This window comes from Hyaena hyaena, unplaced genomic scaffold, assembly GCF_003009895.1.
Source record: "Hyaena hyaena isolate Hyena2069 unplaced genomic scaffold, ASM300989v1 scaffold_1767, whole genome shotgun sequence".
NCBI classification, from domain to species: Eukaryota; Metazoa; Chordata; class Mammalia; order Carnivora; family Hyaenidae; genus Hyaena; species Hyaena hyaena.
The window spans coordinates 25,998-50,322 of NW_024082402.1; the positions used below are offsets into that span (position 1 = coordinate 25,998).

General features: G+C 47.1%; 1 protein-coding gene across 1 annotated transcript in view; it reads left to right on the forward strand.

Moving 5' to 3' along the window:
• Window positions 1-20,995, forward strand: part of CAMK1D (calcium/calmodulin dependent protein kinase ID) — a gene marked incomplete at its 5' end in the record, with an annotated part of 41,377 nt that extends 20,382 nt beyond the window's left edge. The window contains 5 exons of the mRNA XM_039224763.1: window positions 2,338-2,450; window positions 3,763-3,841; window positions 11,378-11,465; window positions 12,942-13,059; window positions 14,734-20,995. Of these exons, the coding sequence (XP_039080694.1) occupies window positions 2,338-2,450; window positions 3,763-3,841; window positions 11,378-11,465; window positions 12,942-13,059; window positions 14,734-14,852 (517 nt within the window). The remainder of the gene's footprint in view (window positions 1-2,337; window positions 2,451-3,762; window positions 3,842-11,377; window positions 11,466-12,941; window positions 13,060-14,733) is intronic.
• Window positions 20,996-24,325: the final 3,330 nt, after the last annotated feature.

A 24,325-nucleotide genomic window follows, 5' to 3' on the forward strand; every position in this document is an offset into this window, starting at 1 on the left:
CAAGCAGTCTCCATGACATCAATGCAGAGCCCAATGCGGGGCTCCATTCATGAGCCATGAAATCATGACCTGAGCTGAAACCAAGAGTCAGACTCAGCATACTGACCCACCCAGGTGCCCCAGATGTTACTCTGAACCACAGACTTTTAGGCCTAGAACACTGGAAATAGCTTTATCGTCTTTGAGTATGCATGGTAAGATAATTTGTACATTATTTAAATGGTATGATATATAAAATAACACAAGGATTCTACTTGCCAGTAGGTCTAGACTGCAGAAGCCTTTGTCTTGTATGTGGAGATAAACCACTCAGAGTTGTTTGCTCTCTTTGGACCCTCCATACAAACCTACTAATGAAATAGCCCAGCCAGGGAGCTCTGTGAAATTTCTAGATCTGAAGAAGATTCAACAACTTCTATCTGTTCTTCTCTTCTTTTACAATCCTTATTTTAAAATCCTCCTTCTTAATGTTAACTTCGTCTCCAAGCTATACCCACATCCTTTTCTTCCATCCTCAATATAGCCACATAAGTGGTATTCTATTCTCCATCCAAAAGAGCTTAAAAACCAGAAGAAATTGGGATATACATTAACAAAATTGGCACAAGACGAATAAATCTTTCCTGGAATTTTCTTAAAGGTTTTTTTTTCCTTGAAAAGAAAGCCAAACTGTAAAGTAAAACACACTCAGTTGTTAATAAACAAAAACCTCACATATCTAAAATTCAGTCATTTTCCAAGATGAACTAACATTTTGCTCTGTCTGCTTTTCCTAATATGCACATTTCATTTAGCCCAAATCCTCATTACGGGAAGCATTTACATGTCCATCTCACGGCTCCAGCGTTTCCTGGGCTGGAATATGTGCTCCATGGTTTCAGAGCCCTGGTTCTTATTCATTTTGCCAAAAGCAGCAAATCTTTAAAAGTGAAATTTTCCAGGCACTTAGCCCCTAAATCAACCTTGTGGGGATAGATGAGTTTTGAATCTTATCGGCCCACAAAATGTCTCACAGCCTTTAAAAATGTCATCAGCCTTCACCCTGGGCAGTGTCACCAGTGACACCATGTGTCACAGCCCAAGCAGCTGAAGAATGAATGTACCAACGCTGCGTTTTGAACCTTTATTAAGTTTCTGATTTGCCGACAACCTAATCCCTCACAGGCCTGCTGAGCCCTGTTCATTTGTTCTCATTAAATGGATCTTTATGCTGGAGCCGTGTTCTGAACAAAGCTCGGCAACATGGGCAGGTTCAGGGCTCGTCTGGGGGCGGAGCTCCCACTGCAGCTGCCCCTCTCCGGGGGCTGATGTGAGCCCAGAACCAGCCACATGGCTCTGCATCCAGACTTCTAGAATCCAGCTCTGCCTCCTGCTCTGCCCATCCTTGCAGCTCCAGACTCCATCTTACCCCTTCCTGGATATCCAGTCCTGGCAGAGAGCCTGCCCCTGACCCCTGTGGGCTTAGACATGTACTAGATCCTTCCCTGGGTGTCCTCGCCATGCAAACAAATTGAAACAGGAGGACCATAGAGCCGCAGCATCTTAAAGCCACAAAGAATACTAGGAATTTCTAGTCTGGCCTCCTTATTTTCAAATGAGGAAATCTTGGTACAGAAAATGCATCCGTGACCTGCTAATGCACATCAGAGAAGAAAGCAGGACTGGCGTGAGAACCCATAGTCTTATGGGATGAATTGTATTTAGGGTATTTAATAAACAGTTTCCCTCCTGTTATGTTGCTCAGCTGACTGTTGCTACCTCCAGAACTGCACATGGCTTGTACCAACATTCTAGTATCATCTTGTAAAATTCTATTTTGAAAGGGTTTTGGGAAGAGGGTTGATAGCATTATGATTTGCGCCAACATCTGCCTTTATATTTATTGTACGTTAATGGCCCAAACTGTGACCTTCCCAAAACCCAGTTTAGGCATGGTAGGTTGGTAATGTGCATTTTAGGGCAACTTGTGGCAGGTTGGTTACCAACCCATCATCTCTTGGGGACAGTGTTACAGACAATAAGATGAGTGGCACTTGACACAAGGTTTGGGGGTTGGTTTGGGAGTATATGGGGCTCTGGTTAATAACATGGAAAGGTGGACTTAACATATGTGTTAACTTCAGATCATCACCTTTTTGCTATTTATCAAATCACAATTTTAGCTCTGTGCCACCCCTGCCTGTAGGATGTGTGATTTCTTTGCTCAGATGGCACTTGTCACACACATGGAACAGGTTGTCTCACTTTGGGTGGCAGTGACTTCCTTCCATGCAGAATGTCCAGCCACCACAGTGGATATGCAACCACAACAGATCTTTACACTGTCTTGTCTTCCAGGCTCTGTGGCTACCCCCCTTTTTACGATGAAAATGACTCCAAGCTCTTTGAGCAGATCCTCAAGGCAGAATATGAGTTTGACTCCCCCTACTGGGATGACATCTCTGAGTCTGGTAAGTCTCTCGGTTCCCTACGAGTGGCCCCTGGGACCCTTACATCCAGACCACCTGCCCGTGACAGGCCTGGGGGGTTCAGAGTGGTTCTGAGGCTCCCAAGGAAGTTCCCCTAGCTTCGCACTTGGACTTGACTTGCAAAGTGGAAGATAGGCTCGGGACGTCTGGCCCGAGCCAGGCCGAGGGACTGGACTGACCTCTCCACCACTCTTAGCCATGTGCTGATCTGGGCACTCCAGTACTGAAACAATATTAGCTACCATTTATTGAGTGCTTACTGTGTGCTGAGCACTATGAGCTCCGAGCATCTGCTAGCTTAGTTGGTCCTCAGGACAGCCTATTGGATAGGTGTTATTATTATCCCCACTTGACAGGTGAATTAACTGAGGCCCCAGAAGGTGAGATGCCTTGACTGAAGCCACACAGCTGGTAAGTGGCAGACCTGGGATTTGAACCCAAGCCCTCATGCCGGGGCCCACGTCTCCGCTACTATGCCACAATGAAACGTCCCAGAGCTGTTCACCATTTCCTCCTCAGGGATAAAGGTCAAAACCAAGGCTCATGTAAACTGATGAGTCTCTCGAGCCTCAGTGTCCTCCTGAGGAAGTCAGGATGATAATAACACTCCTCCCCGCCAAAGTGGGTGGTGCAAGGATTAAATAAAATACTAAACGGGACAGAGCCCTGCCCTTACTGGCAAGGTGTTCAGATAGCACATTTTATTATTTGAGTTACTTATTATTTGAGTTATTTCCTCCTAACTGGAAACACCTGCTTTATTCCTCATCAAAATTACCTGCTCATTGTGATCGGCTAAGTGGGCTGCGAGGGGGCTCCTTGAAGGCTGCATGTCCACAATGCCTGCCCAGAGCCTGGTGACTTTGGTAGAGGCCGAGGGTGTTTTGTTGAATCAGTGATGTCTGAAACACAGAGAGGACATCCACAAAGCAGCTGCCTCGGCAGCGGTGAGCTCAGCGAGAGGCACATGATGACAAAGATATTTGATCTCTGAACCAAAGATGTCACTAGCTGCCAAAGAGAAGGGCTTTGAGTTGGGAAGGCAGGGTCCCAAGCCTGGCTTGGCTGCCTCCTCATTCACTGTGTCACCTCTCAAGAGTGCCAAGTCTTGGCTTCGCTTTCCCCCAGACGCTGATTCCCGCCTGTGTCCAAGGTACACAAGAGGGTCAATGGGAGGGGTAGGGGGCTGGTCTGTTTTTCACACGCCATGCAATATTCCCAAGGGCCTGGTGGCATCAAATTGTCGCATCACAAACCAAAGACTGATTCCACACCTTGTGCTTTCTTTGAACAGCAAAAGACTTCATTCGGAATCTGATGGAGAAAGATCCAAATAAAAGATACACATGTGAGCAAGCCGCTCGGCATCCATGGTAAGAAAAATCACCCACTAGAAAGACCATGCCATCTCATGCCTTCCCAGAGTAAAGTCCCTCTTAGCCATTCTTAATTGTGGAACGATTACATCTCCTACTGACCGGTGGCTTTGACCATGTCCCCGAGGCAACACTTGAACTACTCTGTTCCCTCAGGACACAGTCTTCTGAATGCATAGATGACAAGTGAAGTGTGCAAAAGATAGCTGTAGAGTTTTCATGTTACATCAAGTATTTTAGGATCATTTTTACTGAAGGTAATTCTCCAAGGAGTCATTCAGATTGGAGTTTGATTCCTTGAGCTTACTGTTCAATAGGTAAGTGAATTGATGTTATTTATTCTCCTTTTAAGATGCTTTTCACCTTCATGTGCCTTTAACCCCAGAGGCACTTATTGATAGCGTGTGGTATTCTGTATGACTACAGTTCTCCGCAGTGCCCTTGAAGCCACTTAACCAGCTTTGAACTCAGCTTCATGAACCACTAGCTGTTATTCTGCATTTATACTTAACTTCTCTGAGCCTCCATTTTCTTATCCTTAAAATGAGAACTGAGTTACCCAGTTTACAGGGCTGATGTAAGAAATAATTGAGGTTATGTCTGTAAAGGGTTTAACACAATGTCTTGTACGTAGTAAATGTTTCATTAAGCTATTTTCATTAAACTGCCAAGAGAATCCATCTAGAAACAAAGACCAGCAATGGTAAAATATGAGATCTGATGAAAACAAATGGATAGAGTTTGACTTCGAGAGAAATTCCCCTAAAAAGCACTCAAGACAACTGCCCCCTTGTCTGTTCAACCCTCATCGGTAGCATTTCCTCCAGAGTCTCACATGTTGGTTAGTTTTCAGAAGAGGACCTGCTCAGGGGAGCATTGTGACCTGGTTCATAGTACAGACAGTCCCCAGCCCAATGATGTTTTTGACTTGACAGTGGTGTAAAAGAGATACACATTCAGTAGAAACTGTACATCCAGTTTTGAATTTTGATCTTGGGCTAGCAGCATTAGGTACCATCTTCTTTTGTGATGCTCTGTCAGCCACATGATCATGAGGGTCAACAACCTGTATGCTGACAACCATTCTGTCCCCAGGCAAGTCATTCTGTCCCCAGACAACCAGTATGTTACATGAGCCACTCAGCACTTTATCATAAGATAAGCTATGTGTTAGATGATTTTGCCCAACTACAGGCTAAAGTGAGTGATTGGAGCTCAGTTAGGGTAGGCTGGGCTGAGCTCTGATGTTTGGTGAGTGAGGTGTATTAAATGCACATTTGATCTATGATATTTTCAACATCTGTGGATTTATTGGGACTTAACCCCATTGTAAATCAAGGAAGATCTGTATTTTAACTTATAACAACAGTTGTCACTTATTGAGCAGGAATTCTGGTTCATGTTCTCATTGCATTAACAGATTATCTCATGTTTTTCTGTACAATGACCCTTGTAAGGTAGGTTTTATCTCCATTTCAGAGATAAGAGAATTGTTACAAAGTAACGTAGCCTTAGTCAAGATGGCACAACCACTACCTAATGGTGAAGCCAGAATGGTTCCCAGCCAGAACTGATTTCAAAATAAATGCTCTCCACCACCACCCTGTAAAGAGAAGTAAAAGGAAAACAGGAATGGTCACAGGGGTGGGAAAGATATTTCTGAATAAGGAGGCAGATTTTATTGTATATATTTTTATAAGCTTAAAATAAATGATTTTTTTGATAAGTTACATGGGACAATATAGGTCAAAGTATGTGACAATAAAGTTAGTAAAGCTTGTTCTTTATCAACAATTAGAAGAAATGCTACCGATGAGAGTAGGGGCAGGGCCATTTTCTCACGTGCTTTTTAGGGGAATTTCTCCTGAAGTCATAACAGCCTTTAAAGCTATATGAGATTTTGTTTTCCTCCAGTTTTACTGAGATATAGTTGACAGACACTGTATAAGTTTAAGGAAGGTGTACATCATATAGCGTAACGATTTGGCATGTGTATGTATTATAAAGTGATTACCACAATAAGTTTAATTAACACCCATCCCTTATATAGGTACCCTGCCCCAACTTTTTTCCCTGTGATGAGACGTTTTAGGAGTTACTCTCTTAGAACCATAGCCATCATGTCGTATATGACATTGCAGCACATGCTTATTTTGTACGCATGAGACGTTGGAGATGATCTGACAGAAGAGGAAAGAGACCTCTAAAGAAGGACTTGTCCACTAATCTGCCCTTACTGTGCAGAAGACAGGAAGGATCCCAGCTGAAACGTGGTCTCTCCTTCACCAGATATTTTTGACAAATGAACAAAGGGTAAAGTCTGGCCTCAGAGGACTTCCCCAAGGGGCCAAGCCTCACTGAAAGAAGGCCTTCCCAGACTGTCCAGGAGGGGAGGTGTTCCAGGCGAAGCGAGCACCCTGGGCCATGCTCAGGGGCCTAAACCGTGCCTCTATCCTGGAGCCACCACTCTCGGTGTTCCTGGAGGGGGCGTGGGCACAGGAGCGAGGCAGGAGGGGATGAGACGGACAGGATCGCCATAGTTCTCCAGGGCAGCCTGCTCAAGGGCGGGTCCCAGCTCCGCCCTGTGTCCCTGCATCTGTGAGCTCCTGAGCTCTGTGGGCCCCTGTGTCCAACTGAGATCATAAATAACAGCAGTACACATCCTTCAGGGCTTTTCAAGGGATTCATGAGATACGATACACTAATAGTAAGAAGAGGACCTAGCACCTAACAAATGTCTGATCTATAGGAGTTGCCCTTCATTTATGACCATGTTAAGCAATTTGTATTTTTCCCTTGGGCCCCCTGACAGGTTTTAAGCCAGGCGATCAGATTTGCATTTCAGAAAGCTCCACTGGTGTCAGGAGGGAGACCAAATTGGTGGCCATGGGGCAAGGGAGGCTGGCAGGGAAGAGCAGACTGGAGGTGGGGCGGGGGTTGGCCCAGAGCAGGGTGGAGGGGGCCTGACCAGGGCCACAGGAAGGAAGAGGATGGAGGACACGCCAGGGGTGGGGAGCCGCAGCTTGGGGCAGAGCGCTGCCGCGGCCCAGGGGTCTGAGGTCATCCCCAAGGCGCCAGTTGGAGGGCCTGGGTGGGTGAGACGCCTCCACCGTGAGGAGCAGGAGGGAGGGCCCAGGAGTCGTCCAGGTGCTGGAGGCGGAGGCCCTTTGCCGAGTGAGTCTGGAGCCCAGGAACGAGGTTGGGCTGGAGACAGAGACTTCACGGTCATCTGCCTGGGTCACAGTAGGATGTATTCACGTGTGAGCTGTACAAATTAATGCCTTTGTACCGTAGAGCTGGGTTTTTGCCAGCACTTTATAATTTTTATCGTGCGTTTCAGAAGTCCCAGGAAGTCAAATATTAGAAAATGGTAAAAATGAATGCCCTTGAGTCAGACCTCATTGAAATGCCCCACTGCCTGCATTTTTGATATGCCTGTTTCTTTTATGTAAAATTGCTCGGGCTGACAGCACCGCCAGCTTCAGCGGAGAGCTGGTGGAAAGTGGGGTAATTATTCCAGGGAGCACAGCTTCATCAACACTACCATTCTGGAAGCTGTGCTCTTGGCACATCGGTTGTATCCAGAGAACTTGATCTCTTATTCTGCACTTGCTCTTCTGGCTTAATCAAGGCTTCTGAGAGCCAGGAGGGGCTCTGGAAGTCCCGAACCCCTTTCCTCAGCCTCAAAACAGACCACACCAGATAGAATAAGGTTCCTTCTAGAGCTGTCTACATGGAGCATTTTTTTAAAAATTTTTAAATGTTTATTCATTTTTGAAAGACAGAGACCTGCTTTTGTGAGTAAGGGGCGGGGGGGGCAGAGAGAGAGACACATTGAATGCAAAGCAGACTCCAAACTCTGAGCTGTCAGCACAGACCCTGATGTGAGGGTCGAACTCATGAGCCATGAGATCATGACCTGAGCTGAAGTCAGACGCTTAACTGACTGAGCAACCCAGGTGCCCCTCCCAAGACCCTGTCATGAGAGGCTATGTCTTTCTCATGACAGCACGTGGTAAGGAACCAGCAGCCTGCAGGCCAAAGGTAGGAACTGGCAAGTGACAGGATGGGAGCCTGTTCCTCCTCACAGGGAAACATCTTGATGGGTTTGTTCATCTGGTTCGGATAGTTCTGAACCTGTCTCTAGTTGCATTGACACCTCAGGCAACACTTGGCAATGTGCCCACCTGAGGGGGACATTGTATGTTGGCCAGGCCAGGGTGGCATCCACAGCCCTCTCATCAATGTTCACTGGGACCCCTCCTCTCTTCTGGGCTCCAGCCAGCCCAGCTATGGTCGACCATAGGAATCGGGAAGCAGCCCAGGAGTCTGGGAAACTGGTTTCTGGAGGTGTACACGGGCATCACCAAGCCCGTCATGAGAAAGTGGCTAGAAAAATGCAAAATCAGAGGTGTGGAGGTACAGCAGACCACGTACAAAACAAAAACACCAGAAGGCAAGGAGAGATGAGTTCAGTGACTTGTGTGTGGAGAAAGAGAGCGAGACAGACCCACAATGTGTGATTTATATGAATGCCATCTGCATTGTTAGCATGAGGTTGAAACCGGAAAGCAAGGTGGGGTGCCTGGCTGGCTTAATCAGTAGAGCATGCAACGCTTGATCTTGGATGTGTGAGTTCAAGTCCATGCTGAATGTGGGGATTACTTGAAAATCAAATATTAAAAAAAAGTAGAAAGCAAAGGAGACAGGAATGGAATGTGGGTGACCATAGCTTTACATGTGTGTGTACACAGATGTATAAAGAAATTCCTCTGTGTTGGAGGCATCATTCAGTTCCTAGGACCATCGAGGTTCTAGAGTCCCTCCCATTCTAAATTCTAGGATTCTGTGCCTCCGGTATTGCTGACGAATAACGCTAAAGTTAGTAGCACCGAGCATTGCGAGTGTCACACGTTGTCATTGTAAACTCCCTGGCTCATGAACAGCAGGAACCATTTCCATGGCGGTGCCCGTTTCAGGAAGATCATGGTCAGGGGTCAAGGTGGCCTCACTTCTCCAAGGAGAGGGCCTCAGCAGGGCCTCTGGGCCACGTCTGCCCTGCCTGGTCTTACTCAGCTACAGCACACCCCAGGACTGTGGGAAGTGAGCATGGAACATTCCTAACATAATTGGAAGTTTGCATTTTCCTTACATCTCAGCCCATACTAACCCACAGAGAAGGGAGTCTCCCTGACCCCCTCGTGGATCTGTTTGGTTTGGAGCATTGCTCTGCCCTGCGGTGGTGCTCAGCCCAAGGAACCCCGTATTGCTACCACTTCTGCCTGCTCATTTCCAAGAAAGCACTGGCCACCAAGGAGTTGGAGTTGGCCTTCTTTTCTGAGCGTGTAGCTTTTAAAAATGGTGCAGGAGGAAACATTCACATGAATTGTCTAGAAGGAAGAGCTTAATAAGGATGTCTGCCATCCCCTAACCTTGTTTCTCTTGTGTCAGATGGATTTGCCTGCTAGTCTGTTTCTATTTCATTGATGTGTGTCTGGGGAAAGGAGGCAATTGGCAGTTGTTGGAAATGGAAACCTGGTTCCCTTGAGTTAGTTTCTGAGTGTCCCCTCCTGGGAAAAAGAATCTATGGTTGGAGGGGCAGGAATATCAGATAGCATTCCAAACTTGGGCCCTGCCTGGCACAGACTAAACATCACATCCATCAACCATGTTTTCAATTTTAAAGTGAAAGACTGGGTGGGTAGGGATGGATTTTTCCTCAGGGATAATTTGAATAAGTCCTAAGCTTATTCTTTTCATGTTCCCAAAACAGCTGGACATAATACTGTGGCATCCAGGCTGTTTGGGGTCCAGGGCCATCAGGGTCTGGGAGATGACAGGTTTCCTCACTTCCTCACTAACCAGTCACCTTCCATCCGGAAAGGATGGTCAGTGTTCTTGGCACATCTCTGTCCCTCAACCTTTCAGATGCAAAACATGATTTCATAGGTATATGAAAATATATCAGCCTAGAATTTAAGTTTTGTGTTAAATGGAAGGGAAGATGGGGCACCTGGGTAGCTCAGTTGGTTAAGCATCTGACTTCAGCTCAGGTCATGATCTCAAGACTCATTAAGTGCAAGCCCTGTGTCAGGCTCTGTGCTGACAGCTCAGAGCCTGGAGCCTGCTTCAGATTCTATGTCTCCCTCTCTCTCTGCCCTTTCCTGCTCATGCTTTGTCTCTCTCTCCTCCAAAAACAAACATTAAAATTTTTTTTAAATGAAAGGGAAGATTTGGAAGGTTCTAAGTGCAGAAAAGAATGAGAGCAAAACACAGCTTCCTCTGAACCTAGGGAAGAAGGCCAGGTGATTAAATGTAGAGCAGGGATGGGGCGCCTGAGTGGCTCAGTTGGTTAGGCATCTGACTTTGGTTCAGGTCATGATCTCACAGTTGGTGAGTTCGAGCCCCGCGTCAGGCTGTGTGCTGACAGCTCAGAGCCTGGAGCCTGCTTCAGATTCTCTGTCTCCCTCTCTCTCTCTGCCCCCCCCCCCACTCGCACTCTTTCTCTCTCAAAAATAAATAAATAAACCTTAAAAAAATGTAGAGCAGGGATGGTGTTGAGGTTGAGTGGGGTGTGTGGGAGAAGAATGAGCTGTGAGTGACCTCCAGGTGACCAATGTACCTGGAGACTGTAAGCCCAAGGGAGAAGAGTGAGGAGGTAGGGGAGAAGGAGAGATAGTAAAGCAGAAGGAAGAAGTCATAGGAAGTGGGGGGAGTAATTCCTACATAGTCTCTAAGGACAGAGATGAAGAGCAACTCACCTTCTTCCCTGCTAGTAAAAGGCTATGGAGCAAGCAAGGACTAACGCCCAGTAGTATCAGGGACCCGGCTGAATGCAGAGTGGATTTGTCCTGGCAGTTCAGAGAATTCTCCTGGGAAATGCAAGGGAAGAAGATTTGGGAAGCAGGGCTGAGCCAAGGCTGGGCACCCTCTCACTGAGCATGGAGGAGGTGTAGGCAAGGAGAACATGGTGGAGCTTAATTCTGCTGAAATGGACCAGAGGGATGCTCTGGGCCTGCGATGTGAGCAGGTCCATGATGCAGAGGGTCTGCAGGGGGTAGAAAGAAGGCGCCTCTAGCAGGAGAAGATGGTCCTGGGTAGGGATCTGGTGGTCAGACCAGGCAGGAAACACATGTGGGACTTCAGAGGGAAAGAACTACAGGTAGAGAGCTGGTAGAGACAGGGACGGAGGGAAAGGGGGGAACACTGGATTCAAGTTGCCTTGTGGCTTCTGATGTTGCAGGAATTGGGGCCAAAAGGGAAGAAGTGGGAACGAGGCAGAGAGGTCAGCGAATCTCTGGGAGGCTGCAGAGTATAGAAGGGAGACAGGACTTAGCAGTGGTGGTAGATTGTGCGTGTTCAGACAGTAGTAGCCACACAGCCTGGAAGGGCAGCAACAAGCCACCCTCTCGGTGGACCCCAGCACAGGGACAGGATTGAGACTTCCCTGGGAAAGCAGCATGTGACCCAGTTTCAGAGCACCACCCCCTCCCAAGAAACCCTTTTGAGGAAGCATCTTCGCCTCTGTTTCAGGATTGCTGGTGACACAGCCCTCAACAAAAACATCCATGAGTCTGTCAGTGCCCAGATCCGGAAGAACTTCGCAAAAAGCAAATGGAGGGTAAGTCTTGTGCTCATTAAATTTGCAATGAGGGGCACGTGGTTGGCTCAGTCAGTTGAGCATCCAACTCCTGGTTTCAGCTCAGGTCATGATCCCAGGGTCATAGGATCAAGCCCTGTGTCGGGCTCTGAGCTGACAGCACCAGAGACTGCTTAGGATTCTCTCTCTCTCTCTCTCTCTCTCTCTCTCTCTGTCCCCCCCAAAAAAAAATTTTTTGTAATGAATTGAACCACCCCCATGAAACTTGCCCTACAGCTGGAACATTTATTATTTCTCAAGGTTACTATCACCCGAGTTTGATGAAAATCCCCAGAACCTCACCCAAATAATGTTGCTAATTTTAACTGATAACGATTAAGACTCAAAGGAATGTCATGGTGTGGGAGAGATAAAGTATGGATTTAATATTTCCCCTCTGTGATTTAAAAATAGCAATAGTGTCAGCCCTTACTCATTTGCTGTTTCTTAAGAACATAATTTCTGTTGTCTTCCCTTCTGTTGCTGGGTCTTTGAATAGCTGACCTTTATTAAAGTGATAGGAAAGAGGGGTGTGGAAATACAGGGGTCTGAGTTGAACTCATCAGTATTTTCTGCTAAAAATGTGATGGAGTTATACCACTGAGCTCTCCTGATCATTGACTGGTTACCTAAACCCTATGTTCTAATCAGTGCAGGGAAACAAAATTAATTCCAATGACCTGCTTCATTCGGAGGCAATGCTATTAGTTAGGACCCAAGGACCAATAATAGGAAAATTAAAACTACTTAAAGCATCAGCTTTGAAGATACTGCCTTAGTATAATAAGACTTTTATTCTAAAAGCCACTTCCCTTAAACGACGGAGAGAACAGGTTCACATTTATTCTCGATGTTTACTATGTCAGAAGAGAAGTATTTGTTTATTTTTTAATAGTTCATTGTCAAGTTGGTTTCCATATAACACCCAGTGCTCATCCCTACAAGTGCCCTCCTCCATGCCCACCACCCCCCTTCCCCTCTCCCCCGTATTTGTTTAAATCTCCAAAATACATTTTGCTGGAGACAAGGGGTGCAAAACTTTAGCATCGTTTTGGAAGACGGGGCAAGACAAGCTTCCTTTTTAAAGTATCGTGAGAACGTTTTTAAGAAGTTGGAAATGATGGGGCGCCTGGGTGGCTTAGTCGGTTAAGCGTCCGACTTTTGCTTGGGTCATGATCTCGCGGTTCATGGGTTCGAGCCCCGCGTCGGGCTCTGTGCTGACTGCCAGCTCAGAGCCTGGAGCCTGTTTCAGTCTGTGGCTCCCTCTCTCTCTCTGACCCTCCCCTGCTCACGCTGTCTCTCTCTCTCTCCTAGAAATAAAAAAAAAAAAAAAATTTAAAAAAAAAAAAAGAAGTTGGAAATGGCTGGGGTAGGAGGAGAAACAATCGGACAGAGTCTGAGTCTTTTCTGATTAGTTGGACTCTTGTGTCTGCCTTTTTTCCCTTTCTTAAATTTCAGCAAGCGTTTAATGCCACGGCCGTCGTGAGACATATGAGGAAACTCCATCTTGGCAGCAGCCTGGACAGTTCAAATGCAAGCGTTTCAAGCAGCCTCAGTTTGGCCAGCCAAAAAGATTGTGCGTATGTAGCAAAGACAGAACTTTCCATGTGGCGGGTCTGACGGATCTGGGGCGGGGGAGGTGGGAGTGGTCCTTTGTGAGCTCCTGGTGTTTGTCAGGCACTTCTGATTTAATTCATCTTGTTGAATGTCCCCAACAACCCTGGGACATTATTTAATTTTAAAGAATGTTTTCTAAGTGTTTAATTATTCAATCTGCACACAATCGTAGGTATGACGATTTCCATTTTTAGATGAGAAATCTGCGCCTCAAGTCCCGCACAGCCATGTCTGCCTGGACAAAAGCCCAGATGCTTTCAGATCCGTCTCCTCCCCCTGAGGCTCCCTTGTCGTTGTGCATCATTCTCAGGGGTTGAGGAAGGGGTGGCAGAGACTCATGACAGCCTGATCTCATTGGCTTTTAATACCTAATTTTTGATGAGGATGATGATGATTGGAGTTGAATTATATTATGGGCTTGGCTTTGCAGTCAGAGTAGTAGTAAGAATATTTCACTCTTTCATCTTTTGTGTTGGACTGTCCCATCGTTGGGGGCATGCTTATACTCTGTTTTTCTCCCCAACTCCCCAGTGCTCCCTGGGCTACTTACCCTAGTCCCACATTAGGCCATCTGAGGGGCTTCTGTCTCCCTCGGGACAGTTACCTTCATGGTCTCTGTTGCCCCTCATCTCCCTGACCATTGAGACCCTTCAGTTTGGTCCCATTCTGGGCATCACATTCCATCCCATTACCCTCAGAAAAGGGTTCCCTTCCTCTCTAAATAGTCTTCCCATCTCATTTGGGAATGTGAGCCCTTTAGTTTTCCCCAGAAATCACCATGAGCATCCCCTGACCCAACATGCTGTGGTAGACCCACATGTAATGGATCTCCCCATGGCAGGGCCTCCAAAGGTCACGGGGAAACACGCTACTGGAGCCGAGCTGCATCAGGATTTCCTGATGCCAACACATGCTCTCAGGGAGCATGGCCCTGCAGCGTGTGAGCAATTTTTCTAGGCCAGGGCTGCTGGAATAGGAAGAATAGGAGAATGGCCCCATTTCTTTTTTTTTTTTTTAATGTTTATTTATTCTTGAGAGAGAGACAATGTGATCGGGGAAGGGGCAGAGAGAGAGGGAGACACAGAATCCGAAACAGGCTCCAGGCTCTGAGCTGTCAGCACTGAGCCCAACGTGGGGCTCGAACCCAAGAACCGTGAGATCATGAGAACGGCCCCATTTTGATGTGCTGTGTGTCACAGGTGATTCTTAGCCAGGAGTACAGACCACACACCAAACAGGGGTCGGCAGGGGGATCACATTCTGTCTTCACTCTTCAAACCTCTCCTAAAGGGGCTGTTGTAAGAACAGTTCTTATGTATTCAACACCTAGCCTGAAGCCTAGTACATCGTAAGTGCTCAGTGAGTGGTACCCTGTTATGGGGGCTAAACCATGTCATGTTCAAATACAAAGCAGTCAGGATCACTAGAGCTAGAACAGGAGGGAAGAGTTGGGTCTAGGAAGACAGCATTTCATGGACACATTGCAAATGTTTTCCTACAGGTAGTTAACACTTAGAGGCAAGTGCGTAAGAGTTCGCCATCCCCCTGCCCTGCGCAAACCCTGCAGTGGGAAAGGGAGCGAGTACTTTCTTCTGAAACTTTGACCCCCTTGTGTCCACTGTCCCCTTTGCAGGTCTGGCACCCTCCACGCTCTGTAGTTTCATTTCGTCTTCATCGGGGGTCTCAGGAGTGGGGGCGGAGCGGAGACCGAGGCCCACCACTGTGACCACAGTGCACTCCGGGAGCAAGTGACTGGCTCTGGAGGTGGGGCCCAGGGGCGGGGCCAGGGAAGGGGGCTCCCACCACCCCCGCAGGGCCGCCAGCACCACCAGCCACTCCAGAGTGATCCCACCTTGCATGGTGCGCCTTCCTGCACAGGACTGGAAGACAGAAGTTTTTTATGGCCATATTTTATACTGCAATTCTGAAGTGTCCATTTCTCACAAACTGTACTGACTCAAGGGAGCTGACGTAATAGGATCTGGTGCTGTACATATGAATCTTGCAAAGCTCTGATAGAACGGACCTCCCTCATCCTCTCCCCCAACCCTCGTCACTTCTGCTCTTCTCGGTATGGGGAACCATCTATGTTGTATTTTTTCATTAATGACAAAAAAGGTTTCAACTGGATTATTTAAGTCTTGGTAAATATTGCGCATTAGGGTTTTATTTTTTACCTTTTAGGAAATATGCCCTTCTGATCTTTACTTCTTAGTCACATGACCTGTATCTTTTGCTTATCAGTAGTTGAGTTTTATGTTAACCTTTAAGAGATGTGTTTTTTTTTTTTCCCCTCCAAGGGGAATGTAAAGGTATTTTTTAAAATTCTAATAAGAGGATCGAGAATCTGTCTCCAAGGCGAAGAGTGCACTTTACTTCTATTTTTTCCTCCTTCTCTCTCCTTCTCTGGAGAGGCGGCTCTCTAAGAAAACAACTCAGCAGTCTAGTGAGGCTGCCTTGTCTCCAGGGCCGCCTTGGGAGGGAGTTTGCAGAAGACCTTTTCCAACACCCCCTCCAGCACGCCCCTGGCCAATGGGAGACTCCAGGGGTCTTCGCCATCAGTGGTCAGAAATAAGAAGCCTGCGCCCCCAAGACTAAGGCTAAACTCCAGAGGCTTCACTTGCTGTGAAAGAGATGCCCACCCAACAAAGATATAAGAGCCTCCCTTCCAGAAGGAAGCAGATACCATTTTGGTTAAAGGGAACGTCTCACATGGCTTACATTTCTCATGAGGGTAACACAGAAAACTCTGCTCTCAGCTATGCAGTTTTAAAGTTAATCTCTCTCTCTCTCTCTCTCTCTCTGTGTTTTTTAAAAATGCATTTCTAATATTACACTTAAAATGGCCTCCAACTGACACAAGTCGTTTCTGCAGATTTTTACCCTGTTCTTCTATGAATGTTACCCAGGCGAGGAGAAGGAAGTGACCTTGGAAAAGAGTCCATTTATCTGGGTTGGTAAGGGAGGAGACCCGCCAGGCAAGCAGGACATTGGCCAGTGTGGTGACAGCCAGCTGGCACTTGCAGCCCTCCCTCTGACCTGGGCAGTCTAAAAACCAAAGACCTGTAGTGGTGGTGTCACTTAAGAATTTCTTGGGATGTAGGACTTTCATTGCTAAAACTGGCAATGTCCCAGGCCACCTGGGCAGCGTTGTTCACCCACGTGATGCACAGGTGTGCAGGGTAGACCATGGCGTGAAACCCAGGGCAAACCACTTCCCAAGAGGGCTTTGAGGATGCTCTCTTGCAGAAGCATGTAGGCAGCTCCAAATGCTAGCTTTGTAAAAGCTTTCCCTAGGCCACCATGCCCACCGTAACACCATGAGTCTGCGTTTCACACCATCAGCCTCGAGCCTGCCATGAATCCCTGTAGGTCTGCCTGATGGCCCAGCAACTCTGCTGGCTGTGGTCCTCCTACTTCTCCTAGAGCTAGCTGGACTCAGCAGGTCCTGTTGGTCAAGCTGTCTTTGTCACTTCCCCACCTATGCCATATGTTTAGTGACAGCCCCTCAACACACACACACCTACCATATTACTAGGCTCAGCAGCTCCATCCCGCCTCCATTAGTATGGTAGTGCAGGTATGTATAAGAGCATCTAGGAAGACTGGCAACTGGTCTACCCTGTTGCCAACACATATCATAGGCACCCAGCCCCTTGGCATCTGCCACACATTCATCCAGAGTGAAAATCAGGCTGTCACTCTTCATGATTTATAAAAAGCCTGGAAAATCTGTTAAATGACCACAGACCCAGTTGAGAAGCAAGTGTTGTGTGAGTTGCATTAGTATCTATTCCATCACCACAGAAGGAAAATGGCATGAATGTTATAAAGTATCAGAAAACTGAGGTCTCTCTCCAGGGGCTTTGTTATGGTGTTGCTTCCTAACAAGTATAATGGAACAATCCTATTTCTACAGTACAATAAAACAAGGAATTAGATGTAATGGGGTGATAATGTGCCCAAATCTGGTACCTATGATATGTGCCTAACATCATGTCCTATGTGCAATCAGTTGCATTTGGAGGGCAACTTCTGAAGCCAAATTCTCTTAAGGGTGATTAGATTATTTCCTAGAGCTAATATCAGGGGTGCACGTTCTATTCAATTAGTTTGAAAGCATGTCTCACCAAGAAGTGCAGAACAGGTGAGAGATGAGGCCCTGTTGCAAGCATCCTCTTCATGGCGTGGGTGAGCCCATGGCCACGCTTGGCCTGGAGCACGTCAACAACACAGTGTGAGGCGATGGGGACCAGTTTCAGCCCAAAAGCCAACTCTGTTGAACTTGACATCAGGCAAATCCATTCTGTCTCAGTGCCACTGGACTTGGTTATTTCCTATCATTGTAGGAAGAGGAGAAAACAGATACCATATGGAAGGACTTTTGCTCTTTGAGAGAGCTTTTGTGGCATAAGAACAGTTCTCTTTCAACTGCATTTGGTATTATTTATGCTTTATTGCCACACGGCAAGAGAACCCAGAATGTGCCTTTTGTTAAGACCGGCTAAGTGCCGGGACCCTCGCTGATGTCAGATTCTACCAGTCATAGCTGAGCCCCGGGCTTCCACTCGCTGTGGAAGCCAGCATGTGGCTAAGGCTAACAGACAGCCACCAGCTCCATCACAGGCTTCTTTTCAACCCCAGCAACACCCCCTACGTTGGTCTCCTCAACTTCTCAGAGCTAGTGGATTATTTTTTTCACTTGAGTATGACATTTTGAAATATCCTTGAGTGGTCTGTCTGTCCCTCCTTCTCTTCCCTACTTTTTATCTCATTAGTGAGGTGGTAGGCAAAGCCAGCACTGGTCTGAAATGAGCAGTCAGTGCTCACCCACACGGGGCCCCCACACGATCAGCTGCTTATCACCCTTAAGCAGGGTCCCCTGGGGTCTGGACTGCTCACTGTTCTCCCTCGGTGAGCACACCAGGGCCTGGGATGTTGGGTTGGTGTGGGGCAAAGGCAGCTGGAGCCGAGAGGACAGGGAATGCCTACGGGGAGCACACCGGACCATGAAAAGCCCTTGAGAAAAGAAAAAAGTGCCCAGATAGATTGACATCTAGTCCAGGGCAGCATATGCCCATCACAGCAGCAGGTTTTACCATCTCCTCCTGCCTCTGTCCCCATAAGAGAGCAGCAAGAATGATGTCCCCCTTCGTGTCTCCTTTTTAAAGAAAAGAGCCATGCAGAAAGCATACCAAAAAACAAATGAATAAGCAAACAAAAAACCAAAAAGCAGGCGTGGCTTAGTGCTGTTGACTATGGCAGTGATTCTGGTCACTTCTCAAATCCCACCTTACAAGCAGGGAGCAGCTTCACATCCCCACCCAGGAGCCTGTCCCCTTTGAGAGGGTCCCACTCTCCAACCAGCAGTTAGCATAATATCCGAGGAACTCAGCAGTCCAGCATGGGGCAAGGCAAGATGGCTTTGGCTCAACAGCAAGGCTCCGACACTTAGGAAGCATAGGCTGTCTGATGGCAGGGACTTGACATATGACCCTCAGACTCTGTTTACCTGCCCTGTTCATTTACCTACCTTGGTGTCCAGCATATCCTGGATGGATTGTGGTTGGGAGAGGGGAACTCTCCTTTACAGCAAAGGTCAAGAACAACAGGGACAAAGGGGAGGGAGCCCAAGTGACTCTTCTGATAGGGAGTTGACTCTCTCTCTCTCTCTCTCTCTCTCTCTCCCTCTCTCTCTCTCTCTCGGAGCAACAGCTTCATCCGATTAACCCACTGGGATTTGACATGCTACAAGTCATGTTAAACAGAAAGAAAAGACCAGAGGCAGTGGAGATGACACAGCATGTTAAGGCTCTGGCCCCCAGGGCTCTGTGTGCCACCCAGAGCTTCAGCCAGTGTTGCTCCCTCGCACTGGGAAGGCCAGGCACGAACCATGGCTCCAGGGCTGGAGACAGGAGAGCTAGAGTTACTGGCTCTGCGGTGTGGCCAACAACACCCCCTACTCCGTGTGATTCCTAAGGTTTCCTTTGGATGTGCAAGAGGAAAGCAAGGGCTAGCAAAGGGCAGGTCCTCCCATTTCATAAGCAGAACTAAGATGTACTCTTTCCCAGGGTCACACACTCACTTCCGGCAAATGAAACGAAGGTCCTCTGATTCAACCGATGCACGAAACCTTTGCATGTTCTTCTGAACCAGTACTACTTCCGCGGTCTGTCCACCCTCCCTCGGCAAACTTTGCCTTTTCCTTAAACACATTCCAGACCAAACACTGTTCAGTTTGTTTCAAAAAAAAAAAAAAAAAAGTGTATACCTGTATGGAACCCACCATTCTTTTGGGAGGGGGCGCCTGTTCCTATAGGTTGGGGCTGCAAGCGTGCCTGACATTTGCACCCAAGGGTTCCAACCCTTTGGTTTTTAGAATTGCAAATGTTGAGATAGAAAAGGTGAATTGGATAAACAGAGTCCGAAAGGGGGGCAGGCTTATTTTCTGAAGACCCCAAGAAAGCCAGCCTGCAGATGAGCTAGCTTGAAGAGCTCTATTAAGGAGGAGAAGGAGGAAGACCAAAGCCCATGCCCTCTCCTCCCCCAGTGTCCTTGTGGCCCCAAGTGCATCACAGTCTGCAGCCTGGGCCAGGGCACAAGAGCCCGGCCCCACTGTGAAGTCGGCCCCGCATGCCGGCCAAGGCCTGGCCCGCCGCCTGCTCCGTGCTGACCCAGACCCGAAGGAGCAGCAGCCCTTCCCAGCCTTCCCACCACCTGCGGCTGGAGCTGGAGCGGCTCGGCTTCTGGCTCTGGGGTGGGGGGGGAGCACTCCGCTTCTGCAAACCCAAAGGCTGTGCATTCGGCAGCCAACCCCACAGCATGTGGCTGCCAGGTCTGGTTTCGTGGACAAAGTGTGGAATGGCTTCTTGGTGTCTGTATCTTTCTACACCAAAGGGACAAACTGTTCCGTTCACCCTTTGTACTAATGCTGCTTCTGCATTTGCCATATCTATTTTTAAACCTTTGGGTCCCCAGGGAACTTCTCCTACAGTGATTATGTCTTCTGATTATTTACTGAATTATTTTACTTAGAGGTGATTTTATTTTCTTATGGACAGGAAAAAAAGAGAGAGAGGAGTGTGTGAGGCTTCGGTCATAGAGATGAGTCATCACCAGGGACCCCAAAACCCCAAACACTAAATAAGTTACTCCTCAAAGGGAAACCTTCATCTGGACAGACTGAGGTTATCAGGCCCTCATACCAGCCTTACACTTGAGGCACAGGGGCTGGGACAGGGCGGGCAGCCAGGCTTTCCAGAGATGGAAGGAAGGAACTGATGCATCGCTTGCTTGGACACTGGTCGTACACACAGTGACCTGCTCCCTCCTTCTGGGGCCCTGGCATCAGAGTGGATGACATGCCATCCAATGACAGCAGAGAGACTACAGAATCTTTGTTTTGAAAGACGGGTGGCATGTTTCAGGGAACACTTAGCTGAGTGCCACATTCAGGTTGGATGACATAAAAGGCACATTCTGTCCAAAATAAAATTTGGAACAATTTCTAAATTGGCATTAGTCACTACACATAATGTCACTGCCCTTCTCAGAGCCCTCCCACCAGCAAGCGAGCATGTTTTCCAAAAGCTTACAGCGGCGAATCCAGGAATGTCCCCGCGTCTATTACTATGAGGCTTGTGATTGGTTCAATTTTTCCATTAAAAAAACGTTCATCCCAGAGAAGGGAAATTGTGCATTTATTCCATGCATGTAACACTCTGCAAGAAGTTTAACCCACCTAGGTTTGCGGCACTGCAAAATTGTTCATGGGCCTATGTAGCAAATGATTCTCTGCCTTGACAATCATGTACACATATCAAGATTTCTATCATAATGACAACGAGATTGATGACTTCTTGTTTTCCTCCAATAAAGACAATTAATCACCTTCAGATGTATGTGGTTTGTTTCCTTCATAAAGAGCAGGAGGGGGTGTTCCAAAAGCTCTCTTCTCCTCTTTCTAAAGTTTAGATTGGAAGGGAGTTTGAGCCCCTGGAAACTCATTGGGTTCCCTAAATATTTTATGTCACCTGCCCAATCAGCCCAAAGTGCCAGAGACAGGAAGGGGTGGGCAGGTCTTGGCTTTGGGACCTGTGGAGGGTGCCCCACTTTACCACCCTGCTAGTCGGAAGCTCTCCTTTTCATTGCTGCTGCAGAAAATGGCTGGTGTCCGCCCATTAACTTAAACTGCACTAGCTAAATATTCATGAGTTACTTAGAGCAAAAACCGATATCCAAGAACCCCACTCTGAGTAGGGGGTGAGCAGGTGCATGCCTATACCCATCATTTTGCTCAGCACAGCTTTGGAGTTCTCCACGCCCCCAAAAAAGATACATTCTGAGCAGAAGGCTGCCTGCTATCTTTCTTTCTTGTGAGGTAGGGGGTTGCTGCATTTCATAGGTCATCAAACATGTAGTGGGGACTAGGTCTGATGACCAGACAAATAGTATCCTCCTATCCAAATAGTAAGTGGCTATTTTCAGGGGGAAATGAACCGAACGTGTGTTAGAGATACGTAGAACTAACACTGTCCCAGCAGCCATATCAGGTGAAAATGGCATGAGCCTTTGCAGAAATGAGTGACCCCTGAAGACATACTGTGCGCACCATCAAACGTCTAGTCTTTTCTGATTTGATTATGGTGTCTCTTAGTCCAGACCCTAATTATGAAGTATATCGAAGCAAAGCAATCATTCGGAGGATTCATAGGTGACATTGTTGATGCAAATGTTTGGAACAAAAGAACTTTGGTAACCTAACCAAGTTTGAAAATCCTTTGTAAGGATTTATTAAAGAGGATTCACCAAGTGTGACTGAAAATGTAGTCAAAGCAAATGCGCTGAAGTATAAAACGAATCCTGATAGAAAGCTGGTGTTTATAAATGCCTTAGAATTGAAATGTTTAAGGTCAAACTTTTTTTGTACTTGGCTTCAGGCACATTGACCAGGCAAGCTTCTCTGTCCTTCCTAGATCTACCTAGCCTCTGGGCACTGAAATTCATCCCAAATTTCCTATGTTTTCCAGATAACACTTGGTCTGACACATTCTTTTGTGAAGATCTATCATTGATCATAATGCACTTAGGAGCCAACAGTACAAGGAGAGGAAAGACTTCTTACATAGTTACAGGATTGTGCATCCAGGAAAGGCCATGCCTGATCACAGCAGGCACAGAGCTTAATGGCAAAAAGGGGGTACAAATTGTATACACCCAAATCCTCCTGATCCTCCATGCCCCCAAGGATGACGACTGAAACAAAACTATTTCACAGAGAAAGGTTCTGAAAACAGAATATCTTCAGTTAACACACATGCTGAGCCATTTGGCTGAGCTAGTTGTAGTCTTGGGGGTATGTATGTACTTGGCTATGACAGTGCTCTCTAGTTGAGAAAGACCAAGGAAGAAAAGTTGTGATGAGTTCCATATTTTTTCTTTACATATTTGGTTTCAAAATGTATGCTGAGCCCCTAGAGTGTATAATTTCCAAAAAGCACCCCTGTTATAGTAGCTGTTCATAAAAAAAAAGAGAGTGTCTGTGTGGGCATGCACACACACTCTTGGACCCACCATACAGGGTCTTCCAGTTGAGGGAGTAAGTAGGTGGGGCGGGTTGCTGGTCCACACCCTCCACACCAGGCCCTGCACCCTGGCGCAGGGGAAAGGGTGCTTGTTTATCCACCCAATCCACACAAGGGTGCCATCCAGGTGCCTGCTGGCTTGCGTGTTCCCAGTAGACCGCGGAGCATGGGACTGAGTGGTGGGACCTCCAGAACTTTCATCAGGTTTCCAAGGCTGAGGAGAGCTGCCATCTGAGAGCTCAGGACCTGGCATAGGCTCGGTGGGGAGCTCATCCAGAGATGTGAGAGGAGAAGAGTGTGAGCCTTCGAGAGGCTATCGCAGAGAGTTGGTACATGCAAAAGCACTTTACAGACATGAGTTGGCTTCATAACTGTAGGAAATGTGTTAGCCTCCTTTGTTACATTCAAGGGGCTCAAGAAGTTTACCTCCTTGAGCAGAAAAATTAGACTGCAGTATCCACAGAACCCTCAAACCTTCCCTCATCCATTCACCGCAAGGCCTTTCAAGTGGATCCTGTGATAAACTTTCATTCATTCATTCATTCAACGTGTTTTGAACACCTACTCTATTCTAGGGTTTTCATGCATACTGAAAAAGACAAGGTAAGTCTGACATGGACCCTACCCTCAAAGGCTGCATGAAAAGGGAGTTCTGGAATGAGCCTGGAGGGAAGGGTAGTTTTGGACGGGAAGAAGTTAGTAGGAACAGTGTGAGCAAGAGCATGGAGTCTGGACACACAGTATGCAGATGGAATCATACATATCTCCCTGGGCACAAGCCTTGGGTGTGGGCAAGCCACAGGGAGAGAAAGGCAGGTCAGAGGAAGCTTGTTATTAGTATCATCAACAATAATAAATAGTAATGATGATGTCATGTATCCATCATTTACTGAGCTCCAGATACTGTGCTAAGTGCACTCCCCTCAACATCTCATTGAACCATCAGCCTGACAAAGAAGGTGTCCTTAGTGCACAAATGGGTTCAGAAAGTTTCAGTGATTTCCCTGAGGTCAGCCGATTCGCTCAACTGAGACTGAGACCAAAGGCTGTTTTCTGCTGTTGTGTTGTTCCGTGTCTCAAGAAGACATGTCATAGAAGCTGGATTTGATCTAGAATCAGAGATGAAACAATAAAAATAACATTTCTGGATTTTTTAAAATTAGTCTATCCTCCTGTTCTGATTATTATCTCTGGAAAGTTCTGTTTTCACGCGTAGAGTTTCATCCCTCACGTGCAGACTTCCCTGTCATCTGCTATTCTCCTGCAGATCATCTTCAAAGCTCCTGATTTATTTTCAAGAAAGTGTCTCAGATCTCTTGTCTTCTTCCAGCCTCCCTTGAGAGGAACTGTATTTAGCATGAGCTCATCCACCTAATATGTTTCCATCAGCAAGGGGACTCTTTCCAGAAAGACAGTGGGCCAAGAAAATGCAGCTTGTGGCCAATTTATTAACCCCTTTCCTCTTGCCTACTTCTTTGTCCCGCTTTTCCCCTCCCTATAACATTTCCGTAGCTTCAGCACTACATCTCTCTTGAGTGCATCAAGATCTATTTATGTGAGCTTTACTGTTTATGTCAGCTCATGGAGAAATTCACTTGAGATGCTGAGCCACCAGCCCAGCCTGGCTGTGATCACACAGGA